We start from the raw sequence: 25,561 nt of genomic DNA on the forward strand, positions 1-25,561 counted from the left end.
ATGAATCACATGAGATTATAATGATTGTCACTATTATTTAAACATTGCTTCCTGGTATATTGCTCATGCTTCTAATGAACTAGAACTCTGGCCAACTGAGAAAGTTTTAAGGACGGAGCCTACTTTCTGTAAGTCAGCTATGTTCTCTCTCTCCTAATTAGTTATTTACCCCTATACTAAACTCACTGTGTATGCATCTGATTTTATAGTCTGTCTTCCTAAATTGTTTTGTATACACCAACTCAATCTTTCCTTTCTCTGTCTTTTTTATCCTTTTTGCGACACTACAATCTTAGTTTTATGCCATCTCTTTCCACATCACTTTGAGGTTAGCAAAGAGAAAACTGTAGTTAGGAACCACGTCCACAGACACAGGTGTGTATTATTCCTGTGTGGGGAGACAGGGAGTTGCTTATTTAAAAGATTTTCAGAAGTGATATATCTTGAGGTATTGCAGAAACATTTTATTTGTGTCTAAGATAACAAGAACAACATGAATTTTGGTTTCTAACACCTTTGAAAATTTCAAGTGTATGTGGTTGTTGTTATTGTTGTTTTAACAAGACTGTTCTAACAAAGAAGTATCTTTCTAGCACATATGGCTGGACAAAATTCACTTGCTTCTGCCATCCCAGTTCTGGATTTTCAGATGTGTACTGCTACAGCTGGCTTTTTCTGATCACTTTCTGATGTGGTTCTTGGGAACCAGTCTTTCAGGTCCTCATGCTCAAACTTTAAGTGCTGAGGGTTTTTGTTGGTTTGTTTGTTTGTATTTTTGTTTTTTAGCTTTTTTTTTCATTCAACACAACATCTTCAGAAGTCCTAATTTGCTTTCTTTTATGTATATGACAGCCCCTGGTGGAAGAAGCTAACTGTGCCTTAGGAGTTGTTTCAGATACATAGCCACTGTTCTCTTAGGTGCTTACATCAATACAAAGGTGGTAATAGTAGTATATTGTTTAAGCAAAATTTATTATATAGGAAAATTGGACAATATTGACTTCAGGATAAGTCCATTGGTTTCAAAATATGCAGAAAGAAAAATTATACACTTAAAATATTTGTATTTTTTTGAGCATTTAATATGTTTTGATCATATTTAATCTTCCTTCCCCAACTCTTCACAGAACTGCCCTCTTTTTTTCCCCATGCAACTTTTTTCCTTCCTTCCTTCCTTCCTTCCTTCCTTCCTTCCTTCCTTCCTTCCTTCCTTCCTTATTATTTCTTTCCTCTATCAAGGTCAATTAGAGCTGCCCCAGTATTCTTGGATGCTTGGCCTTTCACTGGAACATGGTTGAATTGCCAAGTTGACTTGTTTTAGAGAAAACTTACCCTCCAGCAGCTAACAATTACCAATAGCTCCTCATTTAGCAGTGGTATTTTGTGCCCAACTCTCCTCTCAATGTTGTTATTTGGTATGGCTTATATATGGTCTTATTACTCTCTGAGTTCATAAGTACAACTGTCTGCTATATATGCATATATGTTATATGTTATTATAAATATTTAAAATTTAAAAGTTGTATTTGACTTTATATTTTTATATAAATAGTTATTAAAAGGTTAAAAACCTTGAAATTAAAGGTGGTGTATACAATCACAATGATACATAGCATTAAATCCAACCTCAGTAAGAGCTTTTGCATTGTCTTATGTCTTGTTTTCCTCTGTTTGACTGTTTACCTCTTGGAGGACTTTCTTTTCTGTAGAAGAAATGGAAAGGAATTGGGTATGGGGAAGAGTAGAGGTGGAGGAGTGGCAGGAATGGATGGTGGAGAAACTGTGCTTGTGATGTATTTAAAAGAAAAGAATCTATTTTTCATAAAAATTATTATAAATTCAGTTATTTTTAATGATGTTATCACAGCTTCTAACTGGATAGCTTGAATAGAGCATCTGGGCTAAGCAGAGTGTTATTAACATTCACTGTCAGTGCTCGATATCCCATGTCCAGGAAAACTCTTCCTATATAGATCAGATAAGCAGCATCAGAAGTTGTAAAAGAAGTGTTACTAAGGGAATAATAAAAAAAAAGTGAGCTACAACCAATAGCCTGAAAATTATTGAAAACAGAGTATGAAGTTCAGTTCCCTGTTTTGACTGTTTGCTGGATCAAAACATGAGATTAGTTGTATCATGTTTTTAAAGATACAATCCATCAATCTTAGATGTTTTATTCTTCTAGTTCCTGGGCATCAGACCTGACTGCAGTGAAACTCAGATGCACGTATGACACTGCGAGCCATCACAACTTGATTCTTGTGCCTTCCACCACCTTGACAATGGCATCTACCCAGTTTTCAGTGGAAATATTCCACCATTAGTAAATAACACTATGTATAGATTTGTTTACTCTAGTGCCTATAGAGCAAGAAAGAGAGGGAGGAAGAGGAAGATAGGACCCATACTATTGACTGTGTCTCAACTAGTAGATCATCCAAATGATGAACAAACTTCAAAGACTTGCAGAAAAATAATATCAATATTGGGAAAATATTAAAATGCTTTGTATAAGTACTAATTTGACCAATCCTATTGTATTAATTCATGGCTTAATGCTGCATATCCATAGAACAGTGCTGGGTTCATTGTCAAAATTAGCAAAACTAAGACAATGTATATTGAGTTCATGCATTATTCAATAGATGTGTGTACTTGTGGGTGCTCCTGGGTGAGCGTGTGTTTTCTGAAAAATTGTCATTTTAGCTCTGGACAATTCTGCAAGAAGCATAGCTTACAATTCTAGCTGTTGTGAACTCTTACTAGTAGAAGAATGATGTCTCTGTTCTTTCAGATGTGTGAAGAATAAAATGCAACTTAGTTATTTATTATGAAGTAAAACTACTCATCCCCATTGTCTCTGTTATCCCTACAGAAAGATCACAAATGCGTATATCTTGAATAGTTTGGTCCCTCAAGTAACAGAATGAAAGTTTCCATATGCCTTTTGAAAATCCTGTTAATCACAAAAGATTAACATTTACTAAGCATCCCACATATTGCTTTTAATGAAATCCATTGTTATACCCTGCACTAAATATGAAAATAGAAAGTTTATCAGTAATAAAACATACGATGTTTCACTGCTTTTAGAGATAATCTAATATCCAAGTTTAGTATGAATTTAATTATCTGCAGATTAAAAATATTACATAATTATTTATCTCAACTAACTTTTGCCCCTTACAGTGAATTTAAAAATAAACCTATTATAGCACAGTAACTCTGCAAGGAAGGGGTTCTTAAATGACTGAAGATGCAAACGACTGTAATTGAAATGTTACTTCTGAGGAACAATTTACTGAGCACTGTGGTTTACCATAATTGTTGACAAATCCCCCTAAGTACCGTGTCTCTGATTTCTTCATGGTATCAATCATTGAAAGCAATTTAGGAAATAACATCTGGATGTACATTTCTGCTATTTTATTTACATCATTTGTCTACATCATTACAATTCTCAACCTTTCCAATTTGGTACAGTAAATATACTCTGTAATATCTATCATGGCATGGTCAAAGGATAATTTATTGTCAAATAGAAAAATAGGTCAACAATAATGTCACTTGATGATCACCCCCCCCACACACACACACACAGAAGTTTAATAAAGCATCTCACCAGTATGCATTCCAGTGCAGTGGTTGATATTTTATTAGGACTACCTGGCTATAGCAGTAGTGTAATTACTGAGCTGTCAGAGTGATAAGTGGGATTAATGGCAGCCTGATGCACTTTAGTCTGCAGAGCGCTTAGAGAATTGCAAGATGGTATTATTATCAGAGTCTGCCCATTCTGGCATATTCATGGCACCAAAAGAAAAAAAAAGAGAGAATGCTACAATTCAGGTTTGCATTGCCCTGCCTCATTAACATTTGACATTTCCAACAGCTGTTATTTGTGAACTAGCTCAATAATAAAGGGAGAATTATTTGGTAAAGAGGCTTAATAACCACAACGGAAAATCCTTACGTTGTCGGTGCTGTTAAGTGACTCTGTTTCTGTTGAATTTAAGATTTCTCTGGAAGGACAGGAAGACATCCTGCATCTTAATTCAGTTCACTCATATCTGCTGACATTATAAGGTCATTTTCAGTTGCCTTATTAGTCAAGTTGGGTGTTTGTAAGAGAAAATGCAGAAAACTTGATTAGAGATAAGTAGAAGCAGTATGACGTTGTCTCTCTGCTTAGTGCAATTCTTTCTTCCTGTTTTTCCCTTTAGGTGTCTGTCTGTCCTTTGTGTGTTTAGCATATATATGCATCTCTATCTATCTATCTATCTATCTATCTATCTATCTATCTATCTATCTATCTATCTATCATCTATCTATCTATCTATCTATCTATCTATCTTAACTAGATATTTAATGGCAAGGATATTTAAAATGTTAATGTGACATATTAAGTGAGAAAAATGTTTTGCTAGGTTTTTGACTGTATTGTGTTGGTACTTGGTAGAAAGACATTCACACTACTATTAATTCTCTCCATATTTATCCTTATGGTCCTTCCTCACACTGCATTCTTTCACCTCAACTCCAAGGACTGCATTGGTTGAGTCTTTTCTTTTTTGATTTGTTCTTTTTCTTGTCTTTTTTTAAAACATAATTTTGTGATGTATATTGCAGGATATACTTCTAAGAAATTCCTTTTCTTCTTCCTCACAGAGAGTGTTTTGGGGGGAAATAGAAAACAAAACATTCTGAAAGCCTAAGTCTGAGTAGATAGGAATCCAACAAAATGACAGATGTGAATCTAACAATGGCATTCAGAGCAATGACAGGGGAGAGGTTTAATGATGACATTTCACAGAGGACAATTGATTATGAAAAGCCTTCAGTACTCATTGTGAAAAATTTAATTTAGAGAGAAGGCTAAGGGCATAAGCCATAGAAAAGAGACCAGATTTAAAAACAAGATATTAATTAGGTTCTGAGAAATTGCTTCAAACAATGCTGAGGATGGCCGTACAATGAAGTGACAAGGAGATGGCTATTGTTTTCTTGAAGGAAATGAACTAAGGTCTTTACATTTGGAAGTGGATACGAAATGAGGGCCCTCATCCCTATGCCAGTGAGTAATGTAGAATTCATTCTTAGGCAAATTATTTTAGAATTCTGTTCCTCTAACACACGACAGTAGCATATTGTCTGAAGTTCTATCTCCAGCTGAACATCTTTCTTCATCTTCTCTTGCTTTAGTCAGACTAAATTCCACACTGACATATTCTTTCACCTTCAAACCTTGGCATGTACTGCTTCCACTCTGGAGCCATTCTTCCATTTTCCTATGCTGCCAATCCTACCATTCTTTGCTGCCTTAACATCCACCCATCTTTGAGGTCTTTGTAAAGTATTATTGCACTCAACTAATCTTTCCTGACTCCTACTCCAGAATTACTAACCCTCCCATATACTCCCTTATGCTGTGTTTTGTTACATTGATCATTTTGGAAATTGAAGTGCTCTTTGTATTTCTTCACTTTCCTTTAGTTATATGCTCCGTGAAAGGAACCACTATGTTTATGTTCTTCATATCTTTCATTCTTTTCTGTTACTATAATAAAAATAACCAAGATTGAATTATATGCAAAATAAATACATATATTTAGTTCACCATGTGGGAGGTTAAAAGCTCAGATCACATGGCACAGGCTATCATGTGAATCCTATGATGGATTATACATGTATGAGAGAGATAACATTCAGCATTAAAGAAAGTCAAAGGGAGGCAAGGATGGAGCAAGGCTTTCTCTTCTGTACTGAGTCTCCTGTAAGAATGAACATGACATCATCAAGTCTTTCTGAAACTAGTACCCTAATGACTTCTTTTCCCAGTAGACTCCACCTGTCAAAGGTCCTATGCTACCTTTCTGCATCATTTCTTTGAAGACCAAACTCCTTACTTGACTGACAAGCTCAATCTGTCATACAGGGAATCAGTACATGTTGGAAAATGAATGAGTAAATGAACACAAACACACAGACACACACACACACCATATACAAATTAAGAATAGTGCAGTCAGTGTTTGCATCTGTTTCTATTCCACAATAGAGTTGTAGCATTGATAACTTACAGTATGGTTATCAATATCACATCAGAGACTAGAAACTTGGAAATACCAGGAGTTCCTTGGTGAAATAAGTATATCTATCATGTTACCAAACGTCACTTAGGTATATTAACCTTCAGGAATGTCTCTGGCTGGTTCCCCATGAAGAAGATTCTGAGTTAAATTTGGGCAGTGAAGGGAGTAGATTGGGTATAGAGTAGATCCCTGTAGTGCAGTACCCCACACTGTCTCTCTAAGCCTCTCATTGACCTGCAATTGCACCAGAGCTGCCCCAAGCAAAGGATATGAAGACCTTATTCCTTTCCCTTAAGGTAAAGGCAGCTGTGGGAAGAAAATGCTTTGTTCTCGAAGGGAGTGAATCTGGGCAACTTTGGTTTTTTTAATTTCTTTACACTTGTTTATCACATTTAGAGTTTTGCCTGCTAGAATTCATTTTATTTTTTTCTCGGTATTTTACATTTCAGCCACAGTTCTCCCTCACACCCCTCCACCCACTCCCACTCTTTGAAACAGTTGTTACAGCGCTCACTTGTGCTGTGCCTGAACTCTATGCTTGAAGACAACAGAGAGACGCTGAAGGGAAGAGGGAGGGAGGAAAGGAAATAGAGAACAGCAGCAAGTTTGGAGAGAGGAGAGAAAATAAGGACATTGTGACTGTTACGAAATAAATATCCTTTGCATAGTAATTGTAGTCTCTAAGACTTACAAGCTGTGTCATAAAATATTGCATTTATTAAACAGTGTACTGGTATATCAAAAAAGTGGAAGATTCCATAAAAGAGTGAATGATGTATCTCTAGGTTTACACCTCCTAAAACTTAGGAGCCGCTCTGAGAGGACAGGATGCTAAGTACCAGAAGGTCACCATTCCATATAACTCAGGAGGCATAAAAATTTAGTAGAGACTGACTATTTATGGTGTCACTTGAAGAATGCATGCTTAAAATTTTTCAATTTTATTTGTATTTGTTAAGTGTCAACTCAGAGTTGGTCTAAAAATAAAAAAGAGAGATGATGTCATCTTCTTTGTAATTTTTTTTAACACAGTTATTCTATTCCCTAGGTGCCTGAAATGTGCAGACGCCCCCTGCCAGAAGAGTTGTCCCACAAATCTTGATATTAAGTCATTCATCACAAGTATCGCCAACAAGGTGAGCTCAGAGGTCATGGCCGTAATGAGAGTACATCACACACAAACTCACAGCAGATGCGGTTGCTCCTGCCAGACCTGCACAAGAACAAGTCAGTCAGCATTGGATCATGAGGGTCGATCTCAAGCCCCATCCTGAGCTGAGGAGGAACTGACAGTTGATGGTGTCTGTGGGAGGGAGAGTCAGTTTTCTTTAAGGGAGTGCCTGTTAAGTAGGTTAACTCTGCAACTACGAGCTAGTGGGTGGGCTCAGCTCCGAGAAACCATAGACAGGACGAATTAAACTCAAAGGGTTAAAGAAAAAAAAGGAGACGCGATGTTGGCAGTAGGATAGGGTAGATCTGAGAGGAGTTAGAGAATTTGGAAGAGTGGACAGTGAATATGATAAAAAAAAAACACCATCTCTGCATGAGTGGAATTATGAAGGAATTAATTAAAATATCATAAATATTTTGAGATAATCAGTGGTTACTGCTTAGGTTGTCAGACATGAATTTAGTTTTCATGGTTGTACTTAGTAGGATTTGAAGTGCAAAATTTTTAGTCTGATTGCTTGATAATAACCCAGTGAATACTAATGACCTTGTCACTTTCTTCTTTGAGGAAAATGTAGCATTGTCTTCCAATGTTGCTGCAAAATACTTAGTGTAGAAGTGATTACTGTTCCTCTTTGTTTAATGTGGTGAGTCTTGCAGCTGTAGTGAGTCTGCTGTGGTTGTTGATAGTGACTACTGAGTACCTAGTGTTTGCCAGTACCAAACATTAAGATGTCCTTGCTGTGACCATGTCAGCATCATCATCTTAATAGTACATTATTGTAGCATGTCTGATCAAAACCCAGAGACAGATATTGGTGTTCAACCTGAAGGTAAAAAAAGCAAAACAGATAACCACTGGCTCTTTCCCCTACCTCAGTCCAAAATAGACATTTTACCTCCAGAAATCTTAAATAAGACTTATATAAGTGAGAGCTATCTCCTCCATTCTTATTTTCCTCTCTAGTACTGGGACTAAAGGTATGCACCACTACCACCCGGTTTCTGTGGCAAATTAGTGTGGCTACTGTGATTAAAGGTGTGGGTCACCACTGCCTGGCCTATAAGATTGACCAGTGGAGCTGTTTTATTCTCTGATCTTCAGGAAAGCTTTATTTATTAAAATACAAATAAAGTATCATGACACACAATGAAAGATAAATAGAGACACATTTTAAAAAGACCCAATTAGAGTTTCTTTTGGTTGATGCTGCATTCCATGTAACCCAGAAAGACTGTTCATGCAACACTATGTGAAAGAAGGAATGTGAACATGCACACTGCTTCTTTGAGGAACTGTTATGTAGCTTTAGTAAACAGGCCCAAGATACCATGAAGAAAGGAAGTGGGAAAATACAAATCAATTGTGATTAGGTTGTAAAAATCCACAAATAACATATTCTATGTTTAGGTCTTAATCCCTTAGGGACTGGGAAATCTGCTTTGCATTTTTGGAATAATTCTGGAAAGGGGTCAGGCTTTAAATATCATAGTATCCAAAATATTCATTATCATAAAAACTTTGTCTTACTTGTTAAATAATACCGCGTGGAATGTGCTTGAAATTAATTTCATTTAAAAAGTATCTTGCCGAAATATGTAAAGCTTGAAGCCTAAAATATTCTGGCTGAAGCACATACCTACATGAACAGTACTCCTATCAGAAATGAGGGGTGGGTTGATGGCCATCAATCTAGGAAGCCTGCTAACTCAGTTGTCTCTGTTCTGTCCCACACCAGAAGCTAAACAAACCTAGAGATTATATGGTCTACTCATTCAGAAATCTATGCTAATTGCAGGAAAGTGACACAGAGGAATGATGTCATCTTTGAAGGGCTGCTATCCTCTGTGAGATAAGTGAGAAAGGTCTCTTTGTTCTATTCTCCCTCTCTTCTGGGCTGGAGCGATGGCTCCATGCTTAAGCATATTCCCTGCTCTTGTAGAAGACCAGGGCTAATTTCCCAGGACCCACATTGTGGCTCGAAGTGATATAACACTTCAGTTCCTCGATATATGTCATGCTCTTCTGACCTCCCAGGCGTCGGGTACATATGTGGTGCAGATACAGACATAGAGGCCAAATACTCATGACAGAGGACACAAATAAATATTAGAAAACAAATAACAAAAGAAACGACCATTTCCATTTTCTTAACTTATCTGTATCTTGTTATTTATTCAAACATATTCACAATCTAATTAAAATTATTGAAGCTCTTTTATTGAAAATTTCATCCTTGGTGAGGCTGGAAATAAAGTTTTTAAAGTAGTGTATTCCTGAGAAATCATTTGTAATAATCATCAAAGGTCAAAGATTTATTTTCTTTGACGCCTGCAGGTTTTTAGACAATGACTGGGAGTGTAGAGTGTAGGTTGTCCCATACTGCACTGCCAGTGGACCTGAACACTGGAGGGGGTTCATCCCAGGGTGAGAGGGTAATTGAATTGCCTGACTCAATGAGCCTTGTGCCTCTTTGGGAAAAAGATGTCGCGGGTGTTGTATTGTGTTAGGCTTCTGTGATTCACTGGAGTTTAGACCAATATGTCCATTCTTTATTTTCTTACAAACTGGATTACAACTCTGGTTTCGAAAGCTACACTCAGGTCTATTGTCCCTGCACAGTCAGCTTTTCTCTGTTTCCTTAGTACAGGCCGTTGTTTGCGATTGTCTCTCTCAATTGGAAGTATGCGTTTCGAAGTCGTCAAACTGTGAACACTGGGCTATATTTTTGGATAGCTTTCTTTTTGAGAAAAACTACTTTATCTGAGAGTGTGTGAAGCTAAACTCGATAGATATAATGGGGAAAAAGTCTGTTTGCTTAAGTATTCATTTCATGACCCTGTGTTTTGAACAGCAGTAATGTGTTCTCTTTAAAACTATTGTGTTAAACAATAAAATACGGAGTTCCCCCTTTTTCTTCGCTATTAAGTACACACAAGTTTAGTAATGGGCATGACATGAAGGCTTCCTTGGATGATTTAACATAATGTACAAAAAGCTTCTTTGGGTTTGGAAGAAGGTTCAGGGAGTAAAACTCATATTGTGCAAACATGAGGATCTGAGTATACATCCAAAATGACACAGAAACAGGGGCCAATAAGATCCATCTGTACTTCCAGTGTTCCTACAGAGAGATGGGAGACAGCTAGCCTGCTCTACTCAGAGGCAGATAAGCAGAGCCTCTGTAGCAAACAAGATAGAAGGTCAAGGATAACACCCAAGATTGTTTTTTGACCTCCACAGGCAATGCGCATTGCATATGCCCACACAAACACACACACACACACACACACACACACACACACACACACACACACACATCAACTGTTCTTTTTCCCAATAGAAAGAACTATGACACATAAGAACTTTTACAAGTTCTAACCTGGAAAACTTACTGGCAATTACTATCACAAGTAGTATTTCTATTTCTTGTGCAAGTTCTCTTGGTATGTGTGTGCACGCCTGGCATGTGTATCGTGTAGAGCAGCAGAGCTGTGTAGCGAGGTGGCATTCTCTCCCTAGTCTGAGTTTCATCTTCAGCTCTCACAGACAATATGCTGACTATCTTTTCTGGAGTAATCGAGCAACGCTGAAACTGTGCTTGTCTTACTTCTTTAATCAAAAATTGCCAGCTGCTCTTCAGTGCCCAGAAAGTAATATCTGATCGAATACACAATGAGTGTTGATGAAGTTGGTTGGGCTTTCTCTGATTTTTTGTATTAAACTATGTGTACCTCAAACATGTATGAATCCGTAATTTATTCCTCGGTAATTTTTAAATATACAAATATTTTAGGTATGTAAAACGAAAAGTGGCAACACGAATTTTGACTTCCCTTTAATCCAGGATGCCTTACTTGATAGGACTTTAGTTTTTTTTTTTTTTTTTTTTTTTTTTTTTTTTTTTTTTTTTGGTTTTTCGAGACAGGGTTTCTCTGTGGTTTTGGAGCCTGTCCTGGAACTAGCTCTTGTAGACCAGGCTGGTCTCGAACTCACAGAGATCCGCCTGCCTCTGCCTCCCAAGTGCTGAGATTAAAGGCGTGCGCCACCACTGCCCAGCGGTAGGACTTTAGTTATCGACACCTTTGTTTCCTGGAATTGTCACAAATGGAACCAACCTGCCATTGAAGGACACTTCAAGAGAGTTGTTTTTTTTTTAAAAAGAAAGAAACAAAAAATATTATTTCTGTTGACTCTCAAAGTTCACTGACATTGTCTACCAATTCTGAAAAGTGCCCATGTGGTTTATGTCAGTGGCTCTGAATTCCTGTGCCAGTGGCAATCACAAGTGACTTGTAAGATAGTAGGCATCAGATAGCGGGATGTTTCCAAGTTTCTGGGTATTATGAATAAAGGTGCTGTAAACATAGCTGACCTAGTGGTAGGATGGCGTGTTCTTTGTGTATATGCCCACTAGACTCATGATGAAAAAGTTTCTATTGTTTCTAAGAGTTTTTAAAAACTTATTTTTAATCTAACAATGTTTATCCAGTTTCAAGTTATACTATTCCAACCATAGGTAAAATATTTACTTTCCTAGTCTCTAATTCCACTCTCCAAAGTTGCTAGGAGTCTGCTTCTACCATCTGTTCTGTCTGCTTATTTTCTTGAATGCCTAGTGATATACTTTTTATTCTGCTTTTTCTTTGAACCCATGAAGGAACTTTTATGAACACTCTTATAAATACATGTTTCTTTCTTTTTAAAAAATTATTTTGATTAAGCTATATATTTTTCTCTGCTTCCCTCTTTCCTCCCTCCCCCCTTCTACCTTTTCCCATGATCCCAATGCTCCCAATTTACTCAGTAGATCTTGTCTTTTTCTACTTCCCATGTATATTAGATCCATGTATATCTATCTTAGGGTCCTCATTTTTATCTAGGTTCTCTGGGATTGTTGATTATAGGCTGGTTTTCATTTGCTTTAAGTCTACAAGCCACTTATGAGTGAGTACATATTATTTTTCTCTTTCTGTGCCTGTGTTACTTCACTTAATATTAGGTTTTCTAGATCTATCCATTTGCCTGAAAATTTCAAGATGTCATTATTTTTTCTGATGTGTAATACACCATTATATAAACGTGCTCACATCTTCTTTGTCAATTATTTGGTTGAGTGGCATCTAGGTTGTTTCCAAATTCTGGTTATGACAAATAATGCAGCTATGAATATATTTGAGCACATGTCCCTGTGGTATGACTGAGCATCCTTTGGGTATATACCCAAAAGTGATATTGCTGAGTCTTGAGGTAGATTGTTTCCTAATTTTCTGAGAAATTGCCATACTTATTTCCAAAGCAGCTGTACCAGTTTGCACTCCCACCAGCAATGAAGAAGTGTCCCTTTACCCCACATCCTTTCTAGCACAATTTGTTATAAGTGTTTTTTTTTTTTTTTTTTTTTTTTTTTATCTTGGCCATTCTTACAGGCATAAGATGGAATGAAGAGTTGTTTTGAGTTGCGTTTTTCTGATGGCTAAGAATGTTGAGCATTTCCTTAAGTGTCTTTCAGCCAGTAAATGCATGTTTTTATAGAAAGGGTTTACATTTGCTTTGGTCAGTTAGTAGCTTTAACATTATTTTTCTTTAAATACCTCAAAATACCTTTTTTTTCTTCAAATCAAACATGGCCTGGAGATTAAGCCAAAAACTATTCTTGAGTACTGGATTATTGTAAATTCCTTAAATGGCTATTTCTCTTCATTTTGGATAGTTACTTGGTTAAAGCAGGAAGAATTTTATAATTTCAGATGGGAGAGAGGGAAGGATCCATATCTTTATTTTTGTGATAATGTAGGCTTATATAGCCCTTGATTTATAGTAGAGTTTTGTTTTAGTTTCACATTTTGGGTGAACTTTGAATTTTCTCTCAAATATGCAATGTTCTTACAATTCCTGACTGTGGAATCTTGCTGCCAAATGTATCGAAGATAATTCCAGGTGTATCACTGCACTGTTGGCTTTGCCATCATCTTTGGTTTGGGTACCTATCTATTATCAGACTCATTAAAGATAGCTTTATATGAAATATATTCTCTATAATTTTAAATTTGAACTAGAAAGACCTTGACAGGAAACTAGTTGGAATAGTGTCAATAAACAAAGAAAACTATATGTATGAAATTGATGAGAAGTTTACATTGATTTCAAGAAGTCCAAAATTTTGTATGAAAGTATCAGAGTGGTGACTGAAAATAAATTATTTGTTATGACAGATATTGACATTACTATAAACATAACTAAAGTTCTATACTGTTGACATAGAAAAGCACAAGTCTACAGAGTAAGAAGTGAATGCATAGAAAATATAAGTACTGAATTTGAAGTTTTGGTTCAGTAGAAAACATGACTCATTCATAAGTTTGTACTTTAATAAACATAACTTCTGAAACTGGTCATTTTTAGAAATACATAATACAGGGCTGGAGAGACGGCCAAGGGTTTAAGAGCCCTGGCTCTTCTTGCAAAGGACCTGGGATTGATTCCCAGAAAACTCTTGGCCAGATCTGTCAGTTATTCCTGTTCCAGAGGACTGATGCCCTCTTCTGGTCTCCATGGGCACCAAGCATGCACACAGTGTACAGACATGATGTAGTGAGAAGCGGGCTGTGTTCCCGGTGCCCGTCTAGCTGAAATAACCACATGGAAATTGTATTAATTAAACACTGCCTGCCCATTATCTCCAGCCCCTTTTAGCTAACTCTCACATATTAGTTTAACCCATCTCCATTAATGTGTATTGCCACTTGACTGTGGCTTACCAGCATGAGCTAACGAGCATCCATATTGGAGAGGAGAGCCATAGCGTCTGCCACACTGCCTTCTTCCTCCCAGAATTCTCTTCTGTCTACCACGCCCATCTAAGAGCTGCCCTATCAAAAGGCCAAGGCAGTTTTCTTTATTCAACCAATGAAAGCAACACATAGAAAGAAGACCTTCCTACACCACAGACATGTGCAGATAAAACCCTTACTCATAAATAAAAATGAATAAATCTTTAGAAAAATAGACTAAACTTGCATATATTATGTATATTTAAGGAGAATTTAAAAATTAAAAGCTATATGTTAACTGAAAATAAATCTCAATATACACTTGGGTAAAATCTACCATAAAAATGTTAACTTAATGAAAATATTTTTGCAGTTTATTTCAGATCAAGTAATAATGTCATAAAAAAGTTGCTGAAATTTGTGAGAGAGCAGAAGCTGCTGTAGGAATGCACAAATGTTATCAACAGTATGAAATGCTGATACAAATCTTTTATGACTATAGTACATTGCAGAAGTTGCATATTTTTCAAAGAATGTAGGTCAAAAGATGGACCATCAATATTTACTTACTAGTTTTTAAAAACCATAGAATGTGATTGTCTTTGGTCTTCATCAGGAAGGAAATAAGAACTCTCATTCCACTCCCATATATATGGAAATATATATATATAATGTGTGTATGTAAATTTGTGTTTGTGTGAATATGTTTCTGTTGATTAGCTGTATATTAGAAAGTGTAAGCTATTCTGGACTGGCAAGTAATTTAGTAAAATACATCCATCCATTGAATAACTAAGAGTGGTTGTTTTAGACATATTCCTTAAAGATAAAAACTATCACATAAATAGTCACTTGAGACTGTAGTGTTGAAAAAGTAAAAACTAGAAATATCTTTATGTATTTTTATCTATTATGTAATTTTATATTATTCAATGCCATTATGCTAATCTAAAAATGAATTATTATAGCTATTAATAATAAAAATCTTATTGAATGAAAGCAGGCACGTTGTTTAGTAATATGAAACATGACACATTTCAAAGAAAAACATTCTGGTTAGCATAAGCTGTTCACAGTATAGGCAAAGTGAAGTTTTAAGATTTTCCTTGCAAATATCTAAATTATCAAATATTATATAAATATGTATATTAAGATTTAAAATATTTAGTTATAAAATATCTAAATCGGATCTTACAATGTACATATATATTTTATAATAAATGATAAATTATAAATTAGTGAACAATGTAAAGTTAGGAGAGAGAGTTTTCCAAATAACGCATGATGGCTCTAACCTTTCTTAATTTCAGTATGTAGACTGTTCAACCTTTGCCAAAGGTCTTACACTTCTATACATTTTTCTTGTCCTTTGCCTCACTCTATTTAAATGTCACTTTGCCTCACTATACTTTAATGTCCCTATCAGCACATTCTTAAAGTCATGCTTATTTAGATGTGCTTAAATTCTCAATTTTTCTTATCTGTCTGTCAGTCTTTCTATGCGTCTATTTGTCATTCTGCCAAAAAGGAATCAGCTATTTTAAATACAATGCTTCATAAAATATATTTTAATGAAAAATTGTGAACAACTCCCTGATAGCACGGTGATTTTCAAAATTTTTGAAATTTACTTTACATAAACAACTGCCTCTATGAATTCGCTGAAGTAATTATGTTTACATTATAATAAAATATGGATTTAAATTGATCAATGCAAATGCATGCACAGATTGGCTACTGTATTATTAGATAATAATTCTATTAACTAAATTTTTCAAGATTAATTAGTTAATGTATAACTCCCCCACACTGAGTTTGATATCCTGGAGTAATGAATTTGCCAGTTTTAAAGACAGAGGTCCAGTATATATTTTCTATATCATTTACCATATTGAGTTGTGTTGAGATCGAAGAAGCACTGCCTATAGATACAGTGATGCTTATCTCAGATCTTCCTCTTCTGCTTTATTATTGTTTTATTATTATAAAAGAAAACATTTTACTTCTAACCAAGGGTTTAGAATAATGTGTGCTTTTCTTAGGAATTTCTTTATTAGCTGACTGTTTAAATCTTCAGATAGTCTGTTATTTAAAACATGTGCTGATCAAATATAAATAGTAAAGGGCAAGCCACGTGCCATGTGAAAATATTTCAGTTTAAATAAGATAGCTGATTTTCACTGTGTAGCTTAAGCCAGCTTTTTAACAAGATATTTTTAAAATTATGTGCACATGTGTATATCTGTGTGTAGATGCGTGAACATGGATGCTATAGCCACAGAGGTCAGAAGAGAGCATCTGATTCTCCTGAAGCTGAAGTTATAGGCTGTGAACTCATCAGCATATGTGCTGGGATCTATACCCTGGTCCTCTACAAGAGCAGTGTGTGCTCACAACCCCTGATCCCTTTCCTCAGCCAGTTCTGCACTAAAACAGCAGCATCATGGTGTTGCCTGTGTGGCCAGAGCAAAAATAAAAAATAATCTATTAAAATGTTACTTAATTTTGCAAAATATAATATGGCTGAGTAGTGATGGCACACGCTTTAAATCCCAGCACTAGGGAGACAGAGTCAGGTGAATCTCAGTGAGTTCAAGGCCAATCTGGTCTACAAGAGCTAGGTCCATGACAGGCACCAAAGCTACACAGGTTCCCTGTCTCAAAAAACAAAACAAAATGTTCCTTAATTTTGAATTATTTTTAAAACTGTGTAATAATTATTTCAATATAAGCCGGGCGGTGGTGGCGCACGCCTTTAATCCCAGCACTCGGGAGGCAGAGACAGGCGGATCTCTGTGAGCTCGAGGCCAGCCTGGTCTACAAGAGCTAGTTCCAGGACAGGAACCAAAAAGCTACGGAGAAACCCTGTCTCGAAAAATAAAAAAATAAATAAATAAAAATAAAAAATAAAATAATTTCAATATAAAATAAGTTCATCTCCTACTTTTTTTTCTTTTACTAGTCCCAAGCCAAAAGGGATTCTACATAAAGAAACACATAGTATATGACTTAGGATTTTTAATATTAAAAAGTTTGACATAATAAACCATAACATAGGCCAAAAGGAGTTTGGATTTAAATAACCTAACTAACTACCATATTGTTTAGAATACCTATTTGCAATCCTGGAAGAATAAGTGATTCGTTCCTAACTGCTCTGTGATACTGTACAAGGTCTTACAGAACCCAAGTGCAGAGTCCTTCTGTTTTGATGCATATTACACCATTTGCAAGAATAAAGTATTGGTTGCAATTTAGTATTAAAATATAACAGGTGGGTAAACAACATACTGCTATCAGAATGAGATTGTGTAAGTACTGTTAGCATATGAATTGTTGAGTAAAATATATTATACAGTCAACTTCATATTAAATATATTTGAGTTTAGTTTTCTGAAAACTACTTTGATAAATTGAAAAATTTAAAGTAAATTATTACAATCAATACTAATTATATTTTTGAGAGCAGTGGTAGGTTTAAATGAATGTGCCTGCAATGGAGAACATTTTTTGAGTAATCTATTTGTACCCACTGTATAATAACACACTGTCGTACATATCACAGCATACTGTCACTTAAGAAATATCTTATATTCTTGGCAACAAAGAGCCAACCCTCAAAAATAGTCTGACATTTTTTAAACACAGAAGGAAATAGTGGTGTGAAATTGCAGTCTAGTTAAAATTCCTTAAATAACCAGGTATGTGTTATACATGATGATTAAAATATCACATATAGTACTTTGAAGCCTATCTCATGATACCCACTGAATGCATGAACACTTCTACATACATAAATGCGTATGTGTGCATGCATTGCACATGATGTATGTGAGCAGCCACTGCAGTTGTTCTAAATATTGGCTCAAATCAGATTATTTGGAGTGAGATTTGTTGAGCATTTACTTATATTTGGCAGACAATTTTGCCATTGACATTTGTTATTGAGGAATAGTCAAATTATTTGTGATTTTTATTAAAAACTTTTAAACAAACAAAAAGCAAGAGTGTTAATAAAAATTCAAATTTGCTTTTCTTTTATCTGCCCAGTTTTGGTATCAGGTGTATCCTGAATCAATTGTGAAATGTAATAATCAGTAGCATGGATAAGTTTACTGCATTGGATCCTGTTCTCCAGAATATGGGGTTATTTGAAGTGCAGGAACATATCCTCAGTTTCTACTTCATCACACTAGAAGGCAAATATAATTTTAAAGTGTGTTTGTAAGAAAATTACAGTAAAATAATTATATTTGATGCATAATTCTGGTTACCTTTAACATGTTATATGATTTAATTCATATAAATGAAAAATAGTTCACGAAAAATTAAATTTGTACAGGCAACAATGGAGTGGCTGAGACAAGAGTTTTAGTGAATTCAAAGCCAGTAGGAGCTACAGATTCTGTCTTTAGAAATAGAGAATGGACCAGATAGAACTTAGTGGTTCAGAACCCCCCGCTTCTCCTGTATTGGACATGGTTAGATGGCCTTTAAGTCCAGGCACCTGAAGATCCGATAACCTCGTCTGCCTCTGCAGGCACTGGTAATCACAATGCACATATATACTCACAGGCTGTTTTCATTAGGGTTACTATTGCTGTAATGAATTACAATGACCAAAGCAACTTGGGGAGGAAAGTGTTGATTTGGCTTACGTTTCTATGTCACTCTTCATCATCGAAGGAAGTCAGGACAAGGAGGAATCTAGAGGCAGGAGCTGATACAGAGATCCCGGAGAAGAGGAGTGCCTCTTACCGGCTTGCTCCTCATGGTTTGCACAGTTTGCTTTCTTATAGAACCCAGGACCTCTAGCCCAGGGGTGGTCCCACACACAATGAGCTAAACCCTTTCCTATCAATCAGTAATTATAAAAATACCCGACTGCTGGGCCTACAGCCCAGTTTTATGCAGGCATTTTCTCAATTGAGGCTTCTTCTCAGATGACTCAAGCTAGCATCAAGTTGTCAGAAAACTAGCCAGCATGCAGGAATTCACACACACACACACACGCACGCACACACACACACACATGCACACACACACATGAATCATTAATGAATAACCAAGAGAAATAATTAAAATTAAAATTGTCATGTAATAAGTAGTAGAAAATTCAGTTTTAAATATAAATTGTGAAATGAAGACTCATTAATGTTAATTTTTGTTCTTAGTGTTATATTTGGTAAGTTATAATCATATACATATATAAAATTAAGAACCTTGACAAGCAAGACAAAAGAGGTCCTGTATCAGAAAAATAAAAAATCATCATACAAACTATTTAAAAATGCAATGATCTAAATGCTGTCATACAAAGAAATACCATGCTGTGGTTAGAAAATTATATAGATATTTTCTAAAGAAACATTTTTTGAACATTGATTATAAAACATTGATTATAAAAAAGTCAGGCTGAGTTGGCAATGTAGCTGTGCTTGTAAAATTCTTACTCAATAAGAAGCACGAGGTCCTGGGTCTAATCCTAGAAGGACTTATTTAAGCTGGCATACAGGCTTGCTGCCCATGTTCTGGAGAGTTGGAGACTGTCATATCCCCAAGCCTCTGGTCTTCCTGAGACTTTGCTTTACCACTTGTGGTAGATAATACCTGAGCATGGATACTCAATGACCTCTGACTTTCACACATGTGCACAAAAGTGTATCCCAGAACACATGAACTCACACTTAATCACACACATGCACATACACAAAGATGGGTTTGGCTATGAATGAAAGTATTCTTCTGTTTAATTAAAGCGAAGGCATAGCACCCATGCTGGTTCTTCGTCATCTTGCCTGCATAAGAAGAGATCACTCACACATCAGATAGTTATTGAGTTGGTTTCAGCTATAAGTCTATTGTGCTGGCAACACTAATTCAGGGGGGAATTGTAAGTTGTAAAACCCATTATAAAAGGAGGCAAGATGCAAGACATGTTAGGAACAAAGGGACTTTTATTTTATAGGTACTCCATATAAAGTATTTTGTTCCAATTTGCGTATGTTCATGACCAATTTATGTGGCTTTTAAATGAATGTTTTTTTACCCACCCTTGATAGCTTTCCTTTTTTTCACTTTCTTATTCTTTACCTCACATGAGTTTCCTTGAATATGCATTAAAATGTTTAACACATAGAATTAACATTTACGAAAGCATTTGGAGGAGAAAAAACGCCATAAGTAAAACAGAGAGATGTCTCAAATCCATTAAATTTATTTAATGGGCAGCGTTGTATGTATGCCCAGTTTTAAAAAAGATATAATATAACCCCAATAAATATAAGGTCTATATAGACTGAACCGAAGTCTATTAATCTAGTCATTTGGATTGATAAAGCAGGGTGATCATAGGCAGATATGTACAGACGTGTTCAGACACAATCATGGAGTCAGGAAAATAATGCTCTACAAGAGTAAATGTTTCCCACTCTTGGTACCCTTGTGTGTTCCTATGTTTCTGCTCTGATCAAGGACTCATTACCACCAGAAGATCGTTGGCTGCCACTCTGTTTATTATCACCTCTCTATGTTCCATGCAGACCTAGTTATCTAAATTCAGTTATCAAAACAAAAAAATCATAAAATTGATCTTAATAAATTTGAAATGGTACACAAAAAAAAAAAAAAAATCTAAAATTGATGACTGGGTCAGGATTTTTTTATTTGGGCTACCAACCAGCTCCCATATCATGACAGGGTGCTCTTTTCTGGCTAGATATTTTAACATAAATTAATGTGTTTCTTTTTATTTACCTTTGCCTTGGGGCTTTTTACTTTTTTTCTTTTTTCTATTCTGTATATCTTACTTTCTTGGGTCTTCTGGCTGTTGATTGCCTGGCTTCTTGCCCTGGGCATTTCCCTTGTTCTCTTCTTCTTCTTCTGTCTTTCTTCTCTCCTTAAGTCTAGATTTCTTTTCCGATTATTCTCTCTGCCCTACCTGCCCTGCATATCCTTTTCCTGTCTAGCCATTGGACATTTACTTTTTATTAGAACAATCAGGTGTCTTAGGAAAGCAAGATGAAACAAATGGAATACATCTTCCCATAATTAAACAAATGCAACATAAATAACCTTTACACAGACACACCTTTACCAAGTTTAAGTAATATTCTACAGCATAAAAAATGTAACACATATTTACATTGTTAAAATAAAATTTCACAATATATGATCATATGTATTATTACATATTTCCCAATGAGAGTGTTCTTGTGTGTTAGCACTTGCATCCAGGAGTGTCTCCAATGCCTATCTGTGTAGGTTTAACTATATATATGTATATGTGCATTTGTGAATGTGTTTGTGTGTAATCATTTACAACTGTGTCTATGTAACTTTGTGTATATGTGCTCACACGTGTATATGAGTGTGTATTTGTGCATATATAAAGGTGTGTGCTTATGTCTGTGTGTGCTTGTGTGTCTGTGTGTGTGAAGCTTTCCAGTTAAAAAACTTAAGGACAGAAAAGTAAATTTTCAAGAATAACATGTTAATTTCTTTACACTTTAGGTTTAACTGATGACTAAATTTGTGTTCTTAAAATATCTAATTATATTGTATCAAATTTACCAAAATTTAGAATATATATGAGACTCTCCTATCCTGTTCAACCCTTTGACACTACAGGGATGTATTCTGAGAGTAAAGTTTTGTTTCTTTGTTTGTAACAAAATATCACTAGATACCCCAGTCTGGTTTTCCACTTACAGTCCAGTTTCATGCCCCACCACTCTTGCCTCTGAATGCAGGATCTCTGTGTGCCCTGATCATGTTGGCTCTGGAGCCAGGGCTTTTTGTGTGTTCTGAGCATGCTATTTGTCTCAGCTACTCTGAGAACCACAGATGTCTCAAATGTCTGAGAACCACAGCTTATACACTGAGGAAAGATAACAGCTTCATACAAAGTTATCCTGGTACCCCTGTCTCCTGCATGTGTTACTAAAGTCATTTTCTATTCAGTCAATGTTCATCCATTCATTCTTAGATAGCTAAAGCCAGGAATGTAAGCAAAGTTAATCCACCCTTCTCAGACTTTCAAACTTACTAAGGTTTAGCACAAGTGGTTTTTAAATGCAACAGATTGGAGTTTATCTTGGAAGGATGCTTCCATCTGTGAAAACTGTCACTGGAAAAGAGAAGAACACTTTAAAATAAACCACCAGCTGTATTGATAATCTTGCAGTGATAAGAAGGCCTGAATATGGTAGGACTATTTGTTAAATTAGTTATACCATACGACAGGAGAGCAGGCTTGACGAGCTTTGCAGTTCCCGATAATGACTTTGAAAATCATTAAATTGCAGAGCAATGGCACTAATGTAATTTCAAGTTTTAATTTTAAAGTGAAAACAAAAATATTAAAGTTATAATCATCTTAAAATTAACTAAAAGGCACGTGTTGTGCTGAAGAATATGCCGTTAAAATGCTCGGGTACAAACTGAGGCTTTAGACCTGAAGAAAAAATAAAAGAGACACTAGTGAACTTGGTCATTGATTTGAAAACAACCATCATTTTTCTCTCAAAATTTTGATCATGGAAGGAGTCAGGCATCCTGAGCTCTCCAGAATACACAATATATATATATATCTCCAACAACTAAACCAAACATGAAACTAGTAACAGCAACAAAAAGAAACCATCAAAATAATAAAGTTCCCATGGTGTATACAAAGAAAAAAATGACTGGACCTAAAGAGAATAAATTTTCTTACATCCCTGCTAACATAGCCCTATACATTTTTCTCTATATGAGGAAACAAACAATAAAAAGCTATAACTGATAGAATACCTTGAAGAAAGGGTTGAAGTGGTGGTTTATCTTCTAGTACGAGTCTTCCTGGGTGTCTATGAAATACCTTTTCCATTTAAATTTTCTAGCCTTTACTTTTAAAAGGTTTAAGAGGCAAATCTCTTGTGTAGAAAGAGGACTTTAGAACCATCTCACTTGTTAGAGAGACAGAATTGATATTGATCCTGCGCCTTTATGGGAAGAGTTGAGAAGCTGTCCCCTTCTTGAAAGGATCCTCAGTGGCTCTGCTGGGTGTACTCAGAACAACAAACACTGAAGGGATCTGGGCATCTTGAGAGTTTCCCAAGAGCGTAACTTGCAAGGTGCTTCATGTTTCAGTTTTTACACTACCCACTTTGTTTGTTTTGTTTTTCAAGACAGGATTTTTCTGTGTAGCTCTAGTTGTCCGGAACTCTCCTTCTATCAAGACCAGGCTGACCTTGAACTCAGAGTTCCCCCTGCCTCTGCCTTTAGAGTTTTGAGATTAAAGTTATGTAGCATCACCACCCTGCTAATGCAACGCCCATTTGAAAACTATCTTTCTAGTTATCGGATACACACCGATGCTTTCCTTTTTCTGGGCTGGTTCTGTGATCCCTCTGACACATCCTCTTTCCCAATTTCCTTTCTGAGAATTTCCATGTGAACTGTAATGTTATTATTCAATCTTTTAACACCCGAATCCTTCCATTAAAATGCTTCAATTAACCTGAATGTGGTGCCACACACCTTTAATTTCAGCACGCAGGAGGCCGAGGCAGGTAGATCTCTGTGAGTTCAAAGACATAATGGTCTACATATGGAGTTCCAGGACAGCCAGGCTATATAGAGAGACCATGTATCAAAAAGCAAAAACAACATGAAGCTCATTAATTAAAGCTTAAATTAAAAGTCTAAATCTGGAGGTTGGCAGTCAGGGTTCGCTGTAATCTGGAACAAGCAGAGTTTTCAAGTGAGTTTTCTGAATGTCTTTTCCTCCATCAAGTACACTAGCCAACTGCACATCATCCCTCCAGTGCCTACTCTGAACTTTCTCGAATGTTTACCCACAGTAATTTCGAATACTTTGCTTGTAATTCTCTCCTGCCATAAGCTATCATGTTAATATACTCTAAATACATATATCTTACAATGGTCTCCACATACTTTGTGCCTTCACTTTTTTGGTATGTTCTTTTAAGCACTGAGTTTTTGATTTTCATAAAAGTCTATTTATTTCCCTTTTCCTCTTTATGCTGTGGTTGAACTGTCATGAAAGAGAAACAGTTGCCTATTCTAGTTTAATGAAATTTCTGATGAAAAGACCATTACCAAAGAAGCTATGCTCCAAAATAACCTAGTGGAATTCAAACACAGTGAACGTAGGGGCTGGTGTACTCTACATTTCCAATGAGATATGTGTGCATGTGTGCATGCGTGCGTGAGTGTGTATGTGTGTGTGTGTAAAAATCAAAGACTGTGTTCCAGCTAAATTGCACTGAGATGATATTTTTTATTGCCATGGGTAGTACACTTTAGAATTAATTCTGTCTTAATTGCTCATGTGCTAGTTGATACTGGTCAGCTGGTTGCTTGATTTTTACTCCTTGAGTTCCTTGGTTATGATCTGAATTTCACACTATTTAAACATACTATCTGTTTAAAAAAATATATATTGGTTAATCTTTCTCAGATATTGACAGAGCTGTTCTTGGGAGACATATGAAATTAAGCAACTATATTTAACCTTCATGAATACTGTTAAAACCATAGGATTTTTTTTGCTTTTTTAGCTCTAATTTATAACTTTTTTATTTTATAATACAGTGATCTATGCATTGTGGTGATGATTTTAACTATTTTGCCCATTTTTTCTTCTCTTTTTTTGAATTGCTGTTGACATTATTTTAGTCGTTCTGGTCTCTTCAACTTACATGTTTCTTTAACTTACCACTTTTACTTAATGACCAGGTATTTATTTTTTGATGTTAATAGTCTAGAATGTTCTTAATTGAGTTCTGGACATTTCCCACAGTGAGCTATTAGTGAAGATCAGAAGTAATCAAGGATTGCCAAAGTGGTGGGGAAATACTGAAGTGACTAAATAGGAAACCTGTGGCAGTGACGTGGATCTGCACGTAGTTCCCTTATCCACTTATGTGTGTATGTGTGCGTATACGTATGCATGCATATCTGCAAGAATATCACATTTATTATAACCATAAAACCCAATACCGATTTTGTTTTAATGAAAATCTCCACTTTTTTGAATTTCCTTGATTTTCTAATGTTCTTTATTTTTTTGCAGGACTCGCTTCAAGACACTGTATTTTGTTTATGTGATATCTCTCCTTAGGCTCTTCTTGACTGTCTTGGTTTACACAAATTTTTTTAAAACAATGTTTTTATACATATTAGGTCATAATTCAGGTTATCTCACTTTTGAACAAATCATGTTACAAAGTTATTGACAAAAGACAAACCCTAAGCTATTTTATAGACATCAGATATGAGGGAATGAGTGAGGGGAATGAATTGATTGAGGAATAGACAGGAGTCCATTCCTGTATTAAGTGCCTATATGGATCTCCACTTAAAGGATGCAATTGAGGAACATCAGTCAACAGAGTGTCTTGAAATAGTACTGTTTAGAACAAGGAGAAGAGTTCTGATTGTTTTTTATTTAGCCATATGGAAACTTACTGAATATAACTTTTTGTTATTGCTATAGTCCTAATGGCAATCTTATCTAT

The 25,561-nt window shown here is 35.7% G+C and overlaps 1 protein-coding gene across 1 annotated transcript in view; it reads left to right on the top strand.

Annotated features, from left to right (window-relative positions):
* The window catches only part of Dpyd (dihydropyrimidine dehydrogenase), a 764,880-nt gene that overhangs the window by 162,265 nt on the left and 577,054 nt on the right, over positions 1 to 25,561 (top strand). The window contains exon 4 of the mRNA XM_057794113.1: positions 7,141 to 7,228. Coding sequence (XP_057650096.1) covers positions 7,141 to 7,228 — 88 coding nt within the window. The remainder of the gene's footprint in view (positions 1 to 7,140; positions 7,229 to 25,561) is intronic.

Source organism: Chionomys nivalis, chromosome 18 (assembly GCF_950005125.1).
Source record: "Chionomys nivalis chromosome 18, mChiNiv1.1, whole genome shotgun sequence".
NCBI classification, from domain to species: domain Eukaryota; kingdom Metazoa; phylum Chordata; class Mammalia; order Rodentia; family Cricetidae; genus Chionomys; species Chionomys nivalis.